Source organism: Saccoglossus kowalevskii, chromosome 13, assembly GCF_978046115.1.
Source record: "Saccoglossus kowalevskii chromosome 13, keSacKowa6.1, whole genome shotgun sequence".
Taxonomy (NCBI): domain Eukaryota; kingdom Metazoa; phylum Hemichordata; class Enteropneusta; family Harrimaniidae; genus Saccoglossus; species Saccoglossus kowalevskii.
The window spans coordinates 29,877,021-29,898,398 of record NC_140653.1 but is presented as its reverse complement, the minus strand read 5'-3'; the positions used below and the strand labels follow the sequence as shown (position 1 = coordinate 29,898,398).

At 35.6% G+C, this 21,378-nt stretch overlaps 1 protein-coding gene across 3 annotated transcripts in view; it reads left to right on the top strand.

The window, feature by feature from the left end:
- LOC102807546 (hydroxylysine kinase-like) overlaps positions 1-20,031 on the top strand; it is a 78,651-nt gene extending 58,620 nt beyond the window's left edge. Inside the window, exons 4-9 of one of the 3 annotated variants that reach the window (XM_085507185.1) lie at positions 348-522; positions 1,207-1,314; positions 8,764-9,147; positions 10,542-10,672; positions 14,856-15,030; positions 16,330-20,031. In XM_085507185.1, coding sequence (XP_085363311.1) covers positions 348-522; positions 1,207-1,314; positions 8,764-9,147; positions 10,542-10,672; positions 14,856-15,030; positions 16,330-16,778 — 1,422 coding nt within the window. In that variant the 3' untranslated portion in view covers positions 16,779-20,031. Of the gene's footprint in view, positions 1-347; positions 523-1,206; positions 1,315-8,763; positions 9,148-10,541; positions 10,673-10,763; positions 11,570-14,855; positions 15,031-16,329 lie in introns of those variants that run through there. The other 2 variants (XM_085507186.1, XM_085507187.1) reach the window with 2 other exon arrangements.
- The last annotated feature ends 1,347 nt before the right edge of the window (positions 20,032-21,378 follow it).

Below are 21,378 nucleotides of genomic sequence, written 5' to 3'. Positions count from 1 at the left end.
GCTGTAAATTCTCTATATGTACAGGCGATTTGTCAATTTTTGTCGTTTTGTAACATTTTATAACCGTTCAATTCTGTGTTACCAGTATTGGCCCAAAGCGACCTAGACAATCAAGTGTAAAATAATTTTTGAACGCGCGCCGCAAGACGACGTATGCACCTTAAAATAATCTTCTATTTGAACAACGTTATATGTGAAAACCAATCTATATATATTGTTTATATGTATATGTTAATTGTTTATATGTATATGTATATGTAAATGTATATAGCATTGGATAAACACACACTGTATACTATTATCCTGAACATTCCGACAATAAACACAATGTTCATCTTAATCGATAGGACTTTTACCATAATGGTTTTGAATATGATAATGCTGTGTTTAAGTCAGATGACGTCACGTCTGTGCAAAAGAGTTTATATGTAATCGAGAATGATAAAAGAAGACAGCTGATAGGGGAGGTCATATCTGCGTTCAAAGAACAAGTCATTCCCAATATAGGGAAACTCCGTAAAGGTACTAGTGATACATCTGTTAAGTTGTGAATGTGGTAATTCTTACGAGCAAGGCGGATAACTTTCACATGATGGAGATATTAGGTTAGACCCCAAAAGTACACACCTGAAGTGATCAGAGTTTATTACTAGCAAGCCGGACAACAAGCTTTCAACTTCTGACTCTCTGACTACAATTACAATTGCTTACACACTTCTTAAAAGGTGAAAAGAATAAATATTATCGAGTTACACATAATTTTATCGAACATATGCTAGCTATTATAAAGTAATAGGTACGTCGGCTCGCTACTTCTCTTTAAGAATAATTTTAAAACGTAATGTGTTGCTTTGTTTTCTGGGAAATGTTTACCATCATAAAGGGTAACATTTTGTCAAAATATCAACATACAAAATATAAAACAATGTATGATATAGTCAAATAGTTAGGTGATCTAAAAAAACGACACCTTATTGTTTTTCACTTGTGAGTGGGAAGATTAGAGCTATAAACTTGGCATGTACCAGCAATGCATCTTTGAAAGTGGGAAAAGTGAAGCTTCATATTAAACAATCCAAATATGAGTATGTGTATGCACACATACACAGACTACTGTTTCTGTATCAGCCACCAAAATGTAACGTTGGTTTAGCAAATGTAAATTATATAAAATTAATACTTACGATGTTTTCTGTTCTTCTCCAGGGATAATACATGGGGACTATAATCCATACAATGTAATTGTTTCCAAGAATCGGTTACTACCAAGAACGGATAGTGACAAAAATGTCAATCATGATATTAAAGGCCCAGGTATACTATAAATACGGTCCTAAACAATAGGGATTATTTCCTTGCTTGTCACGCTGTAGTAAACAGCTCCAGCCAAGCCCCGGTAATAGCGCATTTTCTCGAACTTACAGGTCGATTATGTCATGCCAAAGTGGATGCATGTGACTATGAATATCACAGCAGTGACTGTATGTAGTATTTATGACAATAAATTGTGTACGAGCTGAGATTTTGGCGGATAAAAGTCAAAAACTCGAACCGGGGAAAGGGACACGCTACTAATCTGGAATAATTAACTACTGTCAATCAAAGTCACGTGATGTTGGACCACTGAAACAGGGTGCGTCATAGGCTATGCAAGTGATTAACAACACTCATTAGCATAGTCACACCTCCAATTCACACTTGCCCGGGGCAAGTGAATTGGGCCTTTAACGGCATTGTAGACTTTAGCGATACACAATATTCTTACTATGTGAATGAAATTGCCATAGCAATTTCTCATTTCATGATGTGCTGCAACCATGGCGACCCCCTTGCAATAGGGAAAACAGTACTTGCTGGTTATGAATCTAACTTTCGTCTAAACGACATCGAAAGAAAAGTTCTTCAAGTGTTTGTAGCCACGCGTATGGCTAATATAACAGTTCGGGGAACTGAGCAGCTGAATACACAAACTACTGATAATGAATATATTAGAAATGCAATTCAATTATGTTGGGAATGTTTAGAAACATATGGTTACCAGTTACTAAACACACACATCAGTATGTTTGAAGAGTAAGAGCGTATAGGTCATCTTCATTTTACAAAGTAGTCATTAGGCGCGTTCGGAATTTATTCTACTACGTAATTCGTGTGTTTCCTATTTACCGATTGATCCCCAATTTTAAGGCAGCCAATTCTCTTAGCTATATATTTAAATTTGCATGTTTATATCCGAATACACTTCATACAAGTAGTCACAGCACGACCTGATTCCTGATCCTGTAATATTGTTATTATGAATTCGCACATTTGGTTCACATGTGGTTGCAGTATTCTTCAGAATCAACAACTAGCATGTTCATGGTATACATTATAAACACATATAACAGGAATGTTATAAATAGTTAGGCTGATTGTATTTAGCAGTGGCAGCTTTAACACATCACCGGTATTCACGTGATCGTGCCAATGACTGCAGCGATTGGCTTATCGCATGTTTCCTCTGCCACGCCTCAGAGTTTTATGGTAGAAGAATGTCCACAGTATGGACATTTCAATCTGATTCATCCGGACATCTAGCTAACTTGTTCATAGCACGGTGTAATCCTAATGTCACTGAAGTTCTTGCACAATATTTAGCAATATCGAATATGTATAGCATTATTTTAATGTATGGCGTGTATGATAGTAATTGTTGCACAATAGTTGGATATAATACTGGTAGTGTCTGCTGGTGGTTGGACACCGTTGACTATGGACTATTTGACAGTTGATTATTTATGGATATGATGTACTGTGAAGCTGTCAGCATGTAGAGATGTAGGAACAAAGTTTTATTAACACTAATTTATGGATTTGATGTACTGTGAAGCTGTCAGCATGTAGTGATGTAGGAACAAAGTTTTATTAACACTAATTTATGGATATGATGTACTGTGAAGCTGTCACCATGTAGTGATGTAGGAACAAAGTTTTTTTAACACTAATTTATGGATATGATGTACTGTGAAACTGTCACCATGTAGTGATGGAGGAACAAAATTTGTTAACACTAATTTATGGATATGATGTACTGTGAAACTGTCAGCATGTAGTGATGTAGGAACAAAATTTGTTAACACTAATTTATGGATACGATGTACTGTGAAGCTGTCACCATGTAGTGATGTAGGAACAAAATTTGTTAACACTAATTTATGGATATGATGTACTGTGAAGCTGTCAGCATGTAGTGATGTAGGAACAAAATTTGTTAACACTAATTTATGGATATGATGTACTGTGAAGCTGTCAGCATGTAGTGATGGAGGAACAAAATTTGTTAACACTAATTTATGGATATGATGTACTGTGAAACTGTCAGCATGTAGTGATGTAGGAACAAAATTTGTTAACACTAATTTATGGATACGATGTACTGTGAAGCTGTCACCATGTAGTGATGTAGGAACAAAATTTGTTAACACTAATTTATGGATATGATGTACTGTGAAGCTGTCAGCATGTAGTGATGTAGGAACAAAATTTGTTAACACTAATTTATGGATATGATGTACTGTGAAGCTGTCAGCATATAGTGATGGAGGAACAAAATTTGTTAACACTAATTTATGGATATGATGTACTGTGAAACTGTCAGCATGTAGTGATGTAGGAACAAAGTTTTGTTAACACTAATTTATGGATATGATGTACTGTGAAACTGTCAGCATGTAGTGATGTAGGAACAAAATTTGTTAACACTAATTTATGGATACGATGTACTGTGAAGCTGTCACCATGTAGTGATGTAGGAACAAAATTTGTTAACACTAATTTATGGATATGATGTACTGTGAAGCTGTCAGCATGTAGTGATGTAGGAACAAAATTTGTTAACACTAATTTATGGATATGATGTACTGTGAAGCTGTCAGCATGTAGTGATGTAGGAACAAAGTTTTATTAACACTAATTTATGGATTTGATGTTCTGTGAAGCTGTCAGCATGTAGTGATGTAGGGAAAAAGTTTTTTTTAACACTAATTTATGGATATGACGTAATGTAAAACTTTCAGCGTGTATAATCATGAATAAATGTAAACTATTATAAAATGTTCTGTAATGGAAGATGTCATAAGTTAAGGATGCCAATACAAAGACTTTGTGCTTTGTCATTTTTTAGACACCATCTTATTTACAAGTTTTTGCATACTTTGAAAGTTTACCAATATTAGTTATTAGTGAGAAACTGGAAATCTGAAAATTGGCACAACATTTAGTATGCGGGAATGTAGCAATGCATGCCTCCTTACCCACCGGGATACTATTGTTCTTGTTGTTGAAATCTGACTTTTTGTTTTTATTGTCTTTTTAATCTAGCAAGAAAATAAACTCACTAACAACCCCTCTCTTACTTCATCGGCCTCTGTCTGTTTTCTCGGACGAAGGCAGCTGGGGTACCCCACGCTTTTTAGCACAACATTGGTTATAAGGGTTACATAACAGATAAACTGTCATATATTTTTAAAATATAGTAGATACATTATGTGAATATATACAATGTAATAATATGAATGTATGCTGTAATCACAATAAGTAAACCATATCTTACACCTGTTCTTCAGTTTTCAAGTAAAAAACGTCTACTTCTTTTTCCGAAGTTTGTTCACTCTTATTTTATTACTCTGACGAAAAAGTTATCAATAGCCCTTGAGATCACTATGTGTTCTTACAAAACAACACGGGCAGTGAAACATCTATTTCTTTATGCAACGTGTTTTTTAGATGCATTGATTCTGTGTCTCATATGTATACCAGATTGGTAAACATTTGCTTTCGTGTCAACTGACCACCATGACTCACATACTCATCATGCAGTTCAATGGATGTTCAAGTACATAGTTTTCTTTTAGTGTACATCTCATCAACAAGCAATGACAACAACCTTGAAAGGTGGAGCATCCTTTCTTTCACACTTTACCCTTTCACAAAATGCAGCACAAAACAAGCATTGTTTCCTAAAACTTTGATTCTGGCAGCTGGAGGTTCTTCACTATCTATTAAACCTTCCTTTCTCTTCTTTTTAACAACTTTTTGAATTCAGCGGGTACTATCTATCCAGAATAGCACCAGTGTTTCTTACCGAAATTAGTCTAGACGCCTTTGTTGTATTCTCCTTTTTTGGCGATAAACAGGAAACATTTTTGTCAACTTTCATTTCTTATTTTCTATCCTGGTGCAATACGACCTGTAATCTGTGTCAATGTCCCTTGATTCGCGCACTTCACACAGAGAGGGCACACGCCATGTGAAGCTTGTTTTGTATCTGAGAACTATAATGGGTGGCGCTGTGAGCCAAATTTCGAGTAGGAGTGCTACAGTACTCTTCAAAACCCACCTGTTGACATATTGCTCTACGTTCAAGTGCATCTAATCCACAGAGTTTTTGCGCGTTTTGAATAATAATGGATAATGAATATGGTCTTTGCTGCAATTTCGTTCATTGTTCGGCCTCGTTCATTATCGGGCGTGCTATGTACACGTTAAATACGTCTTTTTGCAAGTTATTGTACATGTCATACTAATATGTAATGTGGTTTTGTTGTTTAGACTTATTTCTGATTTTTTATTTCATTCGTTTATTTATCTCATGGCAATTTATGGTGTTGTGTGTGCTCTGTGCTCTGTATGAGGATCGTGTTAACTAGGAGTGTTACAAGGGTTTCACTGCAGATAATTTTTCATCAATCTTCGCTGCCCAAGTATCGTTTATGCTGCCAACGAGGTAGGTAACGTTTGAGAAATTACTAGGGAACCTTGTTATGTTTGAACTTATTTAAAAAACCTTATCGATTTAGTTAATTTATCGTTGGCGTAGCTTACATGCCGAGTTGCCGCCTGTCGTGCAATTGATTTGACACTCATTGAAATTCCTAAGGCCGGAGTTGATCCATGGAAGCTTGTATCTATACCTAGTCTGGGAGTACAAGCTGCAACAATTTCAGCAACGGTTTCTAAACTTGTTGAGACTGCAATAGTACATCAATTGAAAAGTTTGGCTGAAGAAGCTTTGACCACAGCAGGTTGTGCCTGAAATGTCTGAGCTATTCAGATTGGATCAACTTTAATATATTCAAATTACGCATTTAATGTTACAATATTAATTAGCATTTACGTAATTACTGAGCATTTACACTGTAAATTTAACCAGACTGTTTTATTTACACACTTTTTAGTGTTAGCAACACATTATAAACCACAATTAACACTATAATCGTGCACAAGTCGTCGTACTGGGCAGACAGCTTTCAATCTGTGAAGTGCTCGCACATTATTCAGACAGCGCATGGAACCGTCTAAAGGCAATATCTAACTTCATCTCCTAATGTTTATCTCAATCGACCCAAATTACAGTTCTATAATTTTAATAAGATTCGCCAATGTGATATGCAAACAGTTCCAAGCATTTGACACAAAACTGTCGATGTAGTTATAGTATCGTTGTGTTTTTAATTTATTCGTGCCCACCACAGCGTATTTAGATCGCCAAACCCGTGTGGGCGGTTTGGTGTGTAATTGTTTTTGTTTCCTGGGATCTGATGTTGTCTCTGTGTTGAACAAAGCATCCCGGTCCTTCAATATTGTTGTCAATCAAAGGCTTATTTAAGTCAAGATCTGGATTCTTGTACCTTGTAGACTTGGTTCGTAAATATTTATTTGGATAATTGATATTTTATGACCATTGTTTTCAAACCTGTGACAAAATCGAGAATATTATTGTTAGACCTTTTGTGTCAGCACTAAACATGGTGGCTTGTCTACGGCAACAGAGGTGGTTCACAACATTGCATTTTATGCACAATTTATACAATTCATTTACATTTTGAAAATTCATTTTTATTTTATAACCCTTTTAATAAACATTTTCGGTTCTGAAAACGATTTTTAAAACCCACTTTCTTCCCTGAAATCTGTTTTATTTTAAAAAACAATTGTTTTAATCCATTTTTGTTTTGAAAATCCGCTTCCATTTTTTAAATCCATTTCGTTTTGAAAATCTATTTTTATTTTTAAAATCCATTTTCACTTTTAAAATCCATTTTCATTTTAACTGTCTTCCGTTGACTTTCCTTTTTCTAACTCAATTATATGAAATAATTTTTGAACGCCATACATGCAGTGTAGCTTCCAAAACCAAAACCAATATGATAGAAATTTTGCATAATATCATGTACCAGTATAATATTTTATTTCAGGTAAAAAATAGAATATTTCACTGTAATCCACTGTAATCAACGCACATTGTACATTGCAGTTATTGTGCTCAGGATTTGTGGACTTTTTCACAATGAGACATTCCTATAAAAGTTGATAAAACTGTTTCCATGAAAATGAAAATACTTTAAGAACCGCATCCACATTTCCCAGATACTTCCCAGCCGAGTAATACAGATCTGATGTAGGTGTTATTTCAATGTCTGCGAATGGTGTTCCATATACGAACCTCTGCAGGTAGACAGCATGTTGCCCACTCTCTGTGAAACAGTTTATTTCGATATGTAATTTATTTTGTATTTCTCAGTGTAAACATTCATACATTGATTATTATTAATTGTAGACGATATGATGTATATACCATATATGGATGATTTAAATTAGTTGACTGCTTACACCATTAATATTTCAAAAATAATCTCACCTTTCGTGCCATATCACGTGATGTAATTACCATCAGAGAGCTTGACAGGCACCGGGCAATTGATATTGCCGTTACTTAGGCAACACATCATTTCAATACGTCCCATCAGTAACTCTTCACACTTAGATTCTTTTAAATTTATTATTTTTAGTACAAATCCTGTAGTCTGTGCTTCTACACTAGATGATACATAGAAATTCTGGTTGACGGAGCCTGTCAGTTCTTTTATGACGTCAATCTCTAAACAATAACGTGTGTTAACAATTTTCTTGGCGGTTCCTAATGTCAGTGTTGGTTTATCGTAAACACTGTCAGTTGACTGTCTTTATTGTGGTATCGCTGCTGCCACGATAGAATCAGTTTGCTTTTTCCTGTGAATAACAATTTGCATTGGGCCTATGTTAGTAGTAGTGTCATCACACATTCTTATATTGTAAATCATGTAAATCATCGCATTCGATAATACCTCGGTAATGATATTATGCCATGGAAAAACTTTTACTTAGTCTGATCAATGTTATAATTTCAAATTCAGGCATTTTTTTTCTTTCTAATTTGAATTATGATTTGCTTTTTACTCGTTGGCAGATACCCATCATAGTTTAACGTGTCGTAAATCAACAGATAACCTTTTTTTCTTCTCGCCCACTCACTGTACAAATACCCTGTACAATACAATAGCCCATGGTACTATAGACCGTAAAGAGGGCGCTGAACAGTATGGTCACAACTATTAAAACAAATGGTTCGAGTAACGCACTTATCAAAACTAGTTTGGGAAAAAGAAAAAAAACACACTAATTGACTGGCTGATGACACGACACTGTTAGTTTTATTTCAAATATGACTTCCATTGATATCTTTCAATTTATAAAATAAAACATAACACATAGCTCACTTAGCACAACCCAACTACAATTAATGTGCATGACAATGCATTTACGACTGGCATACCATACATCATGATAGGTTGACAATTAAAAAAGGAGCACACTTTATGATAATACGTTATTCTCATACTAGTATATAACGTCTTATGCATGGTTAATTGCTACAATTCTTGGTATTTCTGACTCTGATAGCGATGAAGAATGAGAATTCAATCTGTAATGATCGCCTTTATGCCAGCGTTTCTGAGGCCGACAACGTCACGTATGAAGATTTTGGAAAGCCAGATATACAGAAGCACCAAGTTCAAACTCTTGTTGAAAGCAACTACAGTGTGAAAGTAGAGCGTCTGGAAGAGCTTGTCAGCTGTGTCGATCAGAATTTTCACGTATCTGCAAAATGTACAACCGGGAAAAACGTCGAATTTGTTTTGAAGATATTGTGTTTGAAGAGATCGCAGCAACTACGCGTGGTCGATGGTGTGATCAAGTGTATGTTATATCTCAATGACAAGTCTATTCACGCCCCCGTACCAGTGATACAAGATTCGGGAGATTACGTGACTCTGTATAAGACTGGTGGGTAATAATTCATGTCGATTATATATTGCGTTTGTTGTATTATTGCCCTGTATATATTCAGTGCAGCGTTGGTGTACTTTAGTGCGTCCGAGAAACTCGACCAGTCAGTGGTATATTGAAAAAACAAACAAAAAACTACCTATTGTGAAAATTGTACATTATAATTGTCTGTTTTTGTACTTCAATTGTCAATTGAAATGGAATAATCGAATATCAGGCTATAATGTTAATAAACAAACACATACTGGTTATTCTATTGGGTAATTATATCGGCATTTATATTACTGCTCAGAATAACATCAATAACATAGCGAGAGACCCAGAAAATATGAATATTTTAATCCCAGTCGTTTGTCCGCAACTCTGAACTCTGAAAACAATTCCTGGATCGAAAACAATTCATGTATCAGAGCGCAAATAGTCGTCAATATTATAGGATAGGCTATAATCGTTTTCTATTGCCCAGAAGGTATTGTAAACATTTGTGGGTTGCTCACTTCTAATTTGCATATTTACAAATGATAATGACGCTATCCTCTTAATTAGTACAAACCGGATGTAAATTTACAACCTGCAGGAAGGAAAGTTGTAATAGTTATCTTGAATGTCGAAGAATGGAAGGGAAAATCGGAAAAGTTGGCTGGAAAATCATAATTCTATATATGTGAAGGAAATTAACAAATGCAATATAAAATATGTAATGGAGTCCTTGGAAGGACAAAAAGACAGCAAGGCTGGACGATTGAGAACTTTGAAAGGGGTCGTCGTTTTCTCTGTCTTAAAAATGGTCACCCTTTCTGAAAACGTTTCAATCTTTCAATATATCAACCATATTCGCCTTTCCTGTACTTTTAGTACATTTCAAGACAATTACTTCGTCTTACCAAAATCATTTAGTGTGTTCAGGAAACATTTAAGACTTTCCAGCCAATTTTATAGACTTGTAAAGCCTCTCATTACAAATTCCCAGCAACGTTGTTGGCCTATGATGTTCCGGCCAACTTCTATGTTCCAAGCAACTTTTCCACCTTTCCATCTAACGTTACTACAATTTGGCTAATTTATTACTTTCAAACTTTTGAATTATAGAAACTTCAAGACTGTTGTGGCTGTAATTAATAATAACCGAACAAGCAAATATTAGATTAGTAATTAAGAACGTACAATACATGTCTTGAAAATTCCCAAGGGGCGCTCGTATTACAGACTCAAGGTATATTTTTGGGATCAACTTTGATACAGAAACGTCCTTAGAACATCCCTGGTGAATGAAGGAACTTGACCTAACATTCCTACTTGCGAAGTTTATACCACGTGTAAGACTCGTCATTGGGTATCGATTTAAGTAGTGTAATGCGTGATAAATAATGATCTTTTTTATTTTTTTTCAGATTATGGATATCATGCTGTGTATATGCTGAAATATATAAGTGGAATGTCATACAGTGAAATTCTACAACCATCTGCCACAATGAGTTACAATGCAGGTAGTCTACTTGGCCGTATAGATAATGCACTCAGGGTAAGCATATATAGTGCATATCATCAATACAAGTAACCTGTAGAAGGCTGTGTGGGTAATATTTTTATATTGATTTTTGTTGCATTTGCAGCAAATAGTTACCAAACAATGAGAAATCTATTGGATTGGATTTACCTCTCAGCTGGCTTCAAATACATAGTTCAAGCCTGCCTAACCGGTACTTATACCAGGATTTAGCTACAGAACATAGACAGTCTGTGGTTACAGCTTCATGTTCCGAGTAATCGCAAGAAATTGACATTACAATAGAAAAATAAAAGACTGGCACTCCAATGCAATTAATCCTCGGATTGAAACGTAGACTTTGAAGTCAATGGTGTAAGCAATGAATAACTTCAAGTTGGCATAGAGACGACATAGTTTATTTAACCAGTGCTGAACTAGAAGCTGAAATTATAATTAAGTTCGTTGTCATATACTTTGTTTATTTCAATTTCTCCTGAGAAGTCAACTAGAATACATCGGTGAATGGATGTTTTGGGGGTGTAGTTTACACTGTGTATGGAATGGTAGGGTTGGGTGTCATATAATTTGTTCATTTCCAACTCTCATGAAGTCACATAGAATTTCACTTAATTATTTTCGTTTTCAAGCATCACGTGTGAATCCAATTTTCACTGTGCTGTGTCAAGTCTCAATGGGGTATGTAGGAAATGGCATTTTCACTGGAATTTATTTTAGCGGAAAAATGTTTACAGTGAAAATGAAGTATTTCACATTATTACATATGTACTGCAGTTTATTTTGATTCGTCCCTGAAATCAAAATCGGTATTTTCACACCACATATGCAAATGAGGTCTTGGAGCAAACAAATTAGTCCTTTCAAGAGTAGCGTTTTTCGAAACATAGCAGAAATAAACAATATTTAGAAGTACGATATTTTACGCTTGGGTACATGGATATACTTGCCGAGTGAAATGAAATTTGAACAAGAATAATGGTACTTCTATTCTTATACTTATTTTGACTAAAACTATTAAATTTGCATATCACCCATGCAATAATGTTTTCGGTATTTTCACGGTCGATATGCAAATGAACATGGTATTGGCGATCCGCTCCACTGGGATTGCTCTTACAGCCAATACAAAGTCAGCTTGGACGTTCAGTTGCGAGACGTAACAAAAAAAATGCAGCCAGTGATACATTTTGAAAATAAAAATACAAAATAAACGCAATCAGAGGCGCCGACCACGCGCGTTGGCAATAAATAGAACGCGTTGTGACACAGTCTCACCAGCCTCTTTCACTGACGCAATATAATTATGCTATTTCCCAACGCACTTATATTTAATACATTGACAAAAAACACCCCAAGAAAAATGTAAATCAAGCTTGTAATTACAAGTAACTCAACTCGAATGCAATATTCATCACTGTAAATGTGGATAAATTCGAACCAGCCAGCTCATGATTGGAGACGTCCCGTCGTCTTCGTTGATAACTCGCCAATTCACCATAATCGTGGTGGTGAACTGTTTTAATAGCTGATTTGTAAAAGATGGACATTCAATTCATATTCATCCCAACTTATTTGAATATTCTTTCGGAAATTTGAGACATTGTTAAAAAATCCTGTACAGGGTTATGTCTGATGTAAACTAATAATACGCAATTATCCAGGCAGTACTAGAAATTATTGCTGATACTAAAAAAAATTTGTATTGGGAAGTTGGATACTTGAACGTGTAGTCCCGGGGCATGTAGTAGACGAACATAATCGTACTGTCACATGTTTTTCGTCTTAGCCTTGTCTTTTCGTCTTAACCGTCGCAGTCCGCTTCATTGAATGTTTAGTTTGATAATTTATAAACATATATTCAGTGTGAAACTGTTGCTTTCAAGTTGTGTTAATACCAAGATGATTTAAACTTGTCCCTTCCGTTGCCAACGTATTCAATATACGGAAATAGCATGTGTGTGCGTTTGCGTGAGTGAAAGATGCAGGCGAGATTACTCGTCGCAACGCGTTCTCTTTATTTCCAACGCGCGTGGTCGGCGCCTTTGATTGCGTTTATTTTGTTTTTTCATACTCGAAATCTATCACTGGCACCGTTTATTTTGTCATGTCTCACAACTGAACGTCCAAGCTTTGTTGATAACTTCTCACTAAACGTATCTCCTGCTACAAATTTAGGATACAACACCCCAGACATAGCTTATTTTACTTAGCTTGAGTGTGGGCACAAAGTTACTTTTTGTAAAATCCGAAAACAAATTCTGACCACCGTTTCCATGGCAACATCCAAAAACTGATTCTTTTAATACCTTCACGCCAAATGTATTACACCTTACATTTCTTTAATTAAAAAGCACGGACATAGCTCATTCTACTCAGCTTGAGTGTAGGCAACAATTTACTGTTTTTTATATCTATTTTCATTACCGAGAAAATGGACCCCAACGTTGGGGTAACTTTTCACCAGCAACAGCTTCTAACTCCTCTCTTAGCTAATTTTGTTCATACATGACAGGCAGGTTGTACCGTCACTAATTGGAAAAAACAATCCTGGCCCACAGCTACCATGGCAACAGTCAGAAACTGTTTTTTTGAATACTTTCGCGCCAACTTTATTACCTCCTACCAGTCTTGTGATAGCAGTGTTTAAATGATTATGTCTTTTATTTTGGTTACGTTGCACACCGGCGCCGACGGACATTGTTACACTGTATCAACGTAATCTCAGCGCAACTTTGAACTTTGAATGAAATGTAAATACTGCCTCCAATCTAGAAAATACTATCGCAAAACGGATGGAAATAATACATTTAACGGCAGAATACGTCCTAGCAATACAATTAAGTGACTTCTAAAGACTGAATGTTTTTTGCGAACTTCATATACGGTGCCCGGTTTTAGTTAGGATGTTTCTGCTGGCGACGTTGCGACGTTACCCAGTTACAAATAAAGATTACCAACGCCAAATGAACAACATTTTAACCGGTAATGAAGATTCATTCAATCCACGGCTAACAAGTTACATCACAAGCGAAGTTGTAGCGTGCGGCTCAGCGACGACCGCTGTCGACGAAAGTCATCCCGTCAGTGGAGTACCGCATTAGCATGGCATGTTTGCCAATGCAAAATTCTGTGGAGAAACTTTTAACTTCAACATAAATTTGTGTCAACCCTTCACCATTGTATTCAAACGAATCACGTGGTGTGCCGTTCTTCTTCAAACCCGACATTCAATCAATAGGGGAGTTTCAGTTAAAAAAAACATCGCAAATCATGCAAATTCAACATTTTCAAACCAGTATACTAAAACAGAAATGCTAAGTAATGCAAAAGAAGGATAGATGTTACTTTTCAGTATACACATCTCTGTTGATACTATCCCTCACATATTCTACCCCCAATTATTCCTGCGTAAAATGGACTAGCCTCTTTCTTGTTGACATTCAGAGTAAAATCACGTGACAGGCTGTTAAAATTGGCTGTTGCATACACTTTCGCCGGTCTGGAAAATGTGTTTAATTAGCTCTCATTCAAGCAACAATGCAGATTTCCCAGTTGGGGTGAAACTATTGGACTCTGCCATTAAAAAATAGGGGTGTTTTGAGAAAAAAACGAATAACCCTGGAGTGCACACAACACACTGAATTTCGGAACAAATCTTGCATTATTTACAGCAGCAGAATACCACAGAAATATCAGACGAAACATGGAAACACTATATATTGTATTTCGGCCTGAACCCTCTCTATTGCAATTCCAGGAATTACACCCATATGTGCAACCATTTTCAACCTTGGTATCACCCAACCCTGAAAACAAATTCTTAATACCACGCTGAAGCGTTTGGTAATAACGTCCATTTGAACACGGTTGACCGTCATGTACAGGCAATTTGTCAATTTGTGTCGTTTCGTAACATTTTATAACTGTCCTATTCTGTATTGGTCCCAAGCGACCTAGACAATCAAGTGTAAAATAATTTTTGAACGCGCGCCGCAAGACGACGTATGCACCTTAAAATAATCTTCTATTCGAACAACGTTATATGTGAAAACCAACCTATATATATATATATTGTTTATATGTATATGTTAATTGTTTATATGTACATGTAAATGTATATCTTATTGGATAAACACACACTGTATACTAGTATCCTGAACATTCTGACAATAAACACAATGTTCATTTTAATTGATAGGACTTCCACTATAATGGTTTTGAATATGAAAATGCTGTGCTTAAGTCAGATGACGTCACGTCTGTGCAAAAGAGTTTATATGTAATCGAGAATGATAAAAGAAGACAGCTGATAGAGGAGGTCATATCTGCGTTCAAGGAACAAGTCATTCCCAATATAGGGAATCTCCGTAAAGGTACTAGTGATATATCTGTTAAGGTAGAGATGCAGGTTCGTGGGCACTTCGGAGTGAACTTTATTTTGTTGCTTTTTATCATCCAAACGGTTTTGGCTATAGACTGTTAACATTTTGTGGTATTGTTAATAGTGAAAAATAATCAAAAACGATTTTAAAATATAACAGGTGCAAACATTCTCTCTTTTGAATGATTAGCAAGATTAGCAAGGCTGTACATTAATAATCAAAAAGAAACATGGTGAAAGAAAGAAAGGACGGGATCCCCACTAAATTAAACTAAATTACACATTTAAATTTGGAACTGTTACAGCCATTTTAATTATGAGCATTAACAAACTTCTTACTGAGTGAATTGTTATGCAAATTAGCAATTATCTCAGCTACTTTTTAGTGCACATCCCAGAACATTAAGAAAAATAGCTCCTAGATGCTTTGACCTTTTGTTTTGTAATTTTCACAAATGATTGACAATTAGTTTATCTTCAAAACGCCGTCGGGACATTGTTTTTGATTGAACAGTGTTACAAAAATCGTACAGACAACTAGCCTGGGTGTTAATTTATGCATAAACTTGGAGTAGTGAAATACCTGTCAGATAAACTGCATCTCTGCCTTAAATTGTGAATGTGGTAATTCTTACGAGCATGGAGGATAACTTTCACATTATGGAGATATTAGGTTAGACCCCAAAAATACACACCTGAAGTGATCAGAGTTTATTACTAGCAAGCCGGACAACAAGCTGTCAATTTCTGCCTCTCTCACTACAATTACAATTACTTACACCCTTGTTAAAAGGTGAAAAGAATAAATATTATCGAGTTACACATAATTTTATCGAACATATGCTTGCGATTATAAAGTAATAGGTACGTCGGCTCGTTACTTCTATTTAAGAATAATTTTAAAACGTAATGTGTTGCTTTGTTTTCTTGGAAATGTTTACCATCATAAAGGACCTCACAAAGTTATCATAAAGAATAACATTTTGTCAAAATATCAACATACACAATATAAAACAATGTCTGATATAGTCAAATAGTTGGTGATCTAAAAAACGATACCTTATTGTTTTTCACTTGCGAGTGGGAAGATTAGAGCTATAAACTCAGTATCAGCAATGCATCTTTGACAGTGGGAAAAGTGAAGCTTCATATTAAACAATCCAGATATGAGTATGTATATGCACACATACACAGACTACTGTTTCTGTATCAGCCACCAAAATGTAACGTTGGTTTAACAAATGTAAATTATATAAAATTAATACGTACGATGTTTTCTGTTCTTCTCCAGGGATAATACATGGAGACTATAATCCAAACAATGTAATTGTTTCCAAGAATCGGTTACCACCAAGAACGGATAGTGACAAAAATGTCAATCATGATATTAACGGCATTGTGGACTTTAGCGATACACAATATTCTTACTATGTGAATGAAATTGCCATAGCAATTTCTCATTTCATGATGTACTGCAACCATGGCGACCCCCTTGCAATAGGGAAAACAGTACTTGCTGGTTATGAATCCAACTTTCGTCTAAATGACATCGAAAGAAAAGTTCTTCAAGTGTTTGTAGCCACGCGTATGGCTAATATAGCAGTTCGGGGAACTGAGCACCTGAATACACAAACGACTGATAATGAATATATGAGAAATGCAATTCAATTATGTTGGGAATGTTTAGAAACATATGGTTACCAGTTACTAAACACACACATCAGTATGTTTGAAGAGTAAGAGCGTCTAAGTCTTCTTCATTTTACAAACCGCCCTAGTAGTCATAAGGCGCGTTCGGAATTTATTCTACTACATTATTACCGATTACCGATTGATCCCCAATTTTAAGGCAGCCAATTTTCTATAGCTATATATTTAAATTTGCATGTTTATATCCGAATACACTTCATACAAGTAGTCACAGCACGACCCGATTCCCGATCCTGTAATATTGTTATTATCAGGGGGAAATTCTTCTCTCTGGGGTCTCCACACGTGCCGGGGGGGGGGGGGGGTCTCGTCTCGTCTCTCTATCGCATCCCCTTGAGGTACGGGATCGGGAAAGTCACTTAAACTTTACAGTCAAATATACGCACACAACAAAATACGTTTCAACTCTCGTCTTAGTCGGTCAGTCGAGCACTCTATAAGACACAGAGCCCTGGGCAAAAGTCCCCAAGACTATCGCAAGGCTGACCCAAGACACTCTCTGTAGACTGCGTCAAGACTGCCCCAAGACTCTCCAAGACTGAACTGCGTCTGTCGTGGTGTACTCGCCAAGACCAACTAAAAACTCTTTATTCACTTTCAAAACCTTAACCATTTACAAAGAAGTATTAAGACTCTAAGGCGTGGCCTTCAATCATACAGCCAATCACACTAAGTACTGAACACGTCATATTTTTTTGATTAATCGTTCACTACATTAATAACTGCGAATACCAAACTGTCAGAAATAGTTGTCGGAATAGCGACGGTTATCTCGTAATTAGTTCCAAATCACTGAGTCGAGTTCCGTCCAGAACCTCAAATGGACCGAAACGATGACAGACATAACACAGCCATTCGCTAGTAATCAGCTAATTAAGTCGATAACAGATACGCGTAAACATTTTCATCATATTATTATGAATTCGCACATTTGGTTCACATGTGGTTGCAGTATTCTTCAGAATCAACAACTAGCATGTTCATGGTAGACATTATAAACACATATAACAGGAATGTTATAAATAGTTAGGCTGATTCTATTTAGTAGTGGCAGCTTTAACACATCACCGGTAATCACGTGATCGTGCCAATGACTGCAGCGATTGGCTTATCGCATGTTTACTCTGCCACGCCTCAGAGTTTTATGGTAGAAGAATGTCCACAGTATGAACATTTAAATCTGATTCATCCGGACATCTAGCTAACTTGTTCATACCACGGTGTAATCATAATGTCACTGAAGTTCTTGCACAATATTTAGCAATATCGAATATGTATAACATTATTTTAATGTATGGCGTGTATGATAGTAATAGTTGCACAATAGTTGGATATAATACTGGTAGTGTCTGCTGGTGGTTGGGCACCGTTGACTATGGACTATTTGACAGTTGATTATTTATAGTTATGATGTACTGTGAAGCTGTCAGCATGTAGTGATGTAGGAACAAAGTTTTATAAACACTAATTTATGGATTTGATGTACTGTGAAGCTGTCAGCATGTAGTGATGTAGGAACAAAATGTGTTAACACTAATTTATGGATATGATGTACTGTGAAACTGTCAGCATGTAGTGATATAGGAACAAGTTTTTTTAACACTAATTTATGGATATGATGTATTGTGAAGCTGTCAGCATGTAGTGATATAGGAACAAGTTTTTTTAACACTAATTTATGGATTTGATGTACTGTGAAGCTGTCAGCATGTAGTGATATAGGAACAAGTTTTTTTTAACACTAATTTATGGATATGATGTACTGTGAAACTGTCAGCATGTAGTGATGTAGGGACAATTTTTGTTAACACTAATTTATGGATATGATGTACTGTGAAGCTGTCAGCATGTAGTGATGTAGGGACAAAAATTTTTAACACTAATTTATGGATTTGGTGTACTGTGAAGCTGTCAGCATGTAGTGATATAGGAACAAGTTTTTTTAACACTAATTTATGGATATGATGTATTGTGAAGCTGTCAGCATGTAGTGATATAGGAACAAAGTTTTTTTAACACTAATTTATTGATATGATGTACTGTGAAGCTGTCAGCATGTAGTGATATAGGAACAAAGTTTTATTAACACTAATTTATGGATTTGATGTACTGTGAAGCTGTCGGCATGTAGTGATGTAGGAACAAAGTTTGTTAACACTAATTTATGGATATGATGTACTGTGAAACTGTCAGCATGTAGTGATGTAGGAACAAAATTTGTTAACACTAATTTATGGATATGATGTACTGTGAAACTGTCAGCATGTAGTGATGTAGGAACAAAATTTGTTAACAGTAATTTATGGATTTGATGTACTGTGAAGCTGTCAGCATATAGTGATGTAGGAACAAAATTTGTTAACACTAATTTATGGATATGATGTACTGTGAAACTGTCAGCATGTAGTGATGTAGGAACAAAATTTGTTAACAGTAATTTATGGATTTGGTGTACTGTGAAGCTGTCAGCATGTAGTGATATAGGAACAAGTTTTTTTAACACTAATTTATGGATATGATGTACTGTGAAGCTGTCACCATGTAGTGATGTAGGAACAAAATTTGTTAACACTAATTTATGGATATGATGTACTGTGAAACTGTCAGCATGTAGTGATGTAGGAACAAAATTTGTTAACAGTAATTTATGGATATGATGTACTGTGAAGCTGTCAGCATATAGTGATGTAGGAACAAAGTTTTTTTAACACTAATTAATGGATATGACGTAATGTGAAACTTTCAGCATGTAGTGATATAGGAACAAAGTTTTTTTAACACTAATTTATGGATATGACGTAATGTGAAACTTTCAGCATGTAGTGATGTAGGAACAAAATTTTTTAACACTAATTTATGGATATGATGTACTGTGAAGCTGTCAGCATGTAGTGATATAGGAACAAAGTTTTTTTAACACTAATTTATGGATATGATGTATTGTGAAGCTGTCAGCATGTAGTGATATAGGAACAAAGTTTTTTTAACACTAATTTATGGATTTGATGTACTGTGAAGCTGTCAGCATGTAGTGATATAGGAACAAAGTTTTTTTAACACTAATTTATGGATATGATGTATTGTGAAGCTGTCAGCATGTAGTGATATAGGAACAAAGTTTTTTTAACACTAATTTATGGATTTGATGTACTGTGAAACTGTCAGCATGTAGAGATGTAGGAACAAAGTTTTATTAACACTAATTTATGGATATGACGTAATGTGAAACTTTCAGCGTGTATAGATGTAAACTAATCATGAATAAATGTAAACTATTATAAAATGTTCTGTAATGGAAGATATCATAAGTTAAGGATGCCAATACAAAGACTTTGTGCTTGGTCATTGTTTTAGAAACCATCTTATTTACAAGTTTTTGCATACTTTGAAAGTTTACCAATATTAGTTATTAGTGAGAAACTTGAACTCCGCAAATTGTCACAACATTTAGTATGCTGGAATGTAGCAATGCATACCTTCTTACCCACCGGGATACTATTGTTCTTGTTGTTGAAATCTGACTTTTTGTTTTTATTGTCTTTTTAATCCAGCAAGAAAATAAACTCACTAACAACCCCTCTCTTACTTCATCGGCCTCCGTCTGTTTTCTCGAACGAAGGCAGCTGGGGTACCCCACGCTTTTTAGCACAACATTGGTTATAAGGGTTACATAACAGATAAACTGTCATATATTTTTAAAATATAGTAGATACATTCTGTGAATATATACAATGTAATAATATAAATGTATGCTGTAATCACAATAAGTAACCAATATCTTACACCTGTTCTTCAGTTTTCAAGTAAACAACGTCTACTTCTTTTTCCGAAGGTTGTTCACTCTTATTTTATTACTCTGACGAAAAAGTTATCAATAGCCTTTGAGATCACTATGAATTTGTGTTCTTACGGACCAACACGGGCAGTGAAACATCTTTTTCTTTATGCAACGTGTTTTTCTCCACCTTGCATTGATTCTGTATCTCATATGTATACCAGATTGGTAAACATTTGCTTTCGTGTCAACTGACCACCATGACTCACATACTCATCATGCAGTTCAATGGATGTTCAAGTACATAGTTTTCTTTTAGTGTACATCTCATCAACAAGCAATGACAATGCAGTATCATCAATCATTGGGCTCTGATCAGCATGCACGAGAATTGTTCTGAATTCATCATAACAGCGAACATGATACTGTGCCTCAGCTGCAGACAAGTCATGTACACCATGACAGCGCATAGCAACTTCTCGACTCCACAAATCATTTCAATCATCACAATACTGTAGTACAACAACCTTGAAAGGTGGAGCATCCTTTCTTTCACACTTTACCTTTTCACAAAATGCAGCACAAAACAAGCATTGTTTCCTAAAACTTTGATTGTGGCAGCTGGAGGTTCTTCACTATCTATTAAACCTTCCTTTCTCTTCTTTTTAACAACTTTTTGAATTCAGCGGGTACTATCTATCCAGAATAGCACCAGTGTTTCTTACCGAAATTAGTCTAGACGCCTTTGTTGTATTCTCCTTTTTTGGCGCTAAACAGGAAACATTTTTGTCAACTTTCATTTCTTATTTTCTATCCTGGTGCAATACGTCCTGTAACCTGTGTCAATGTCCCTTG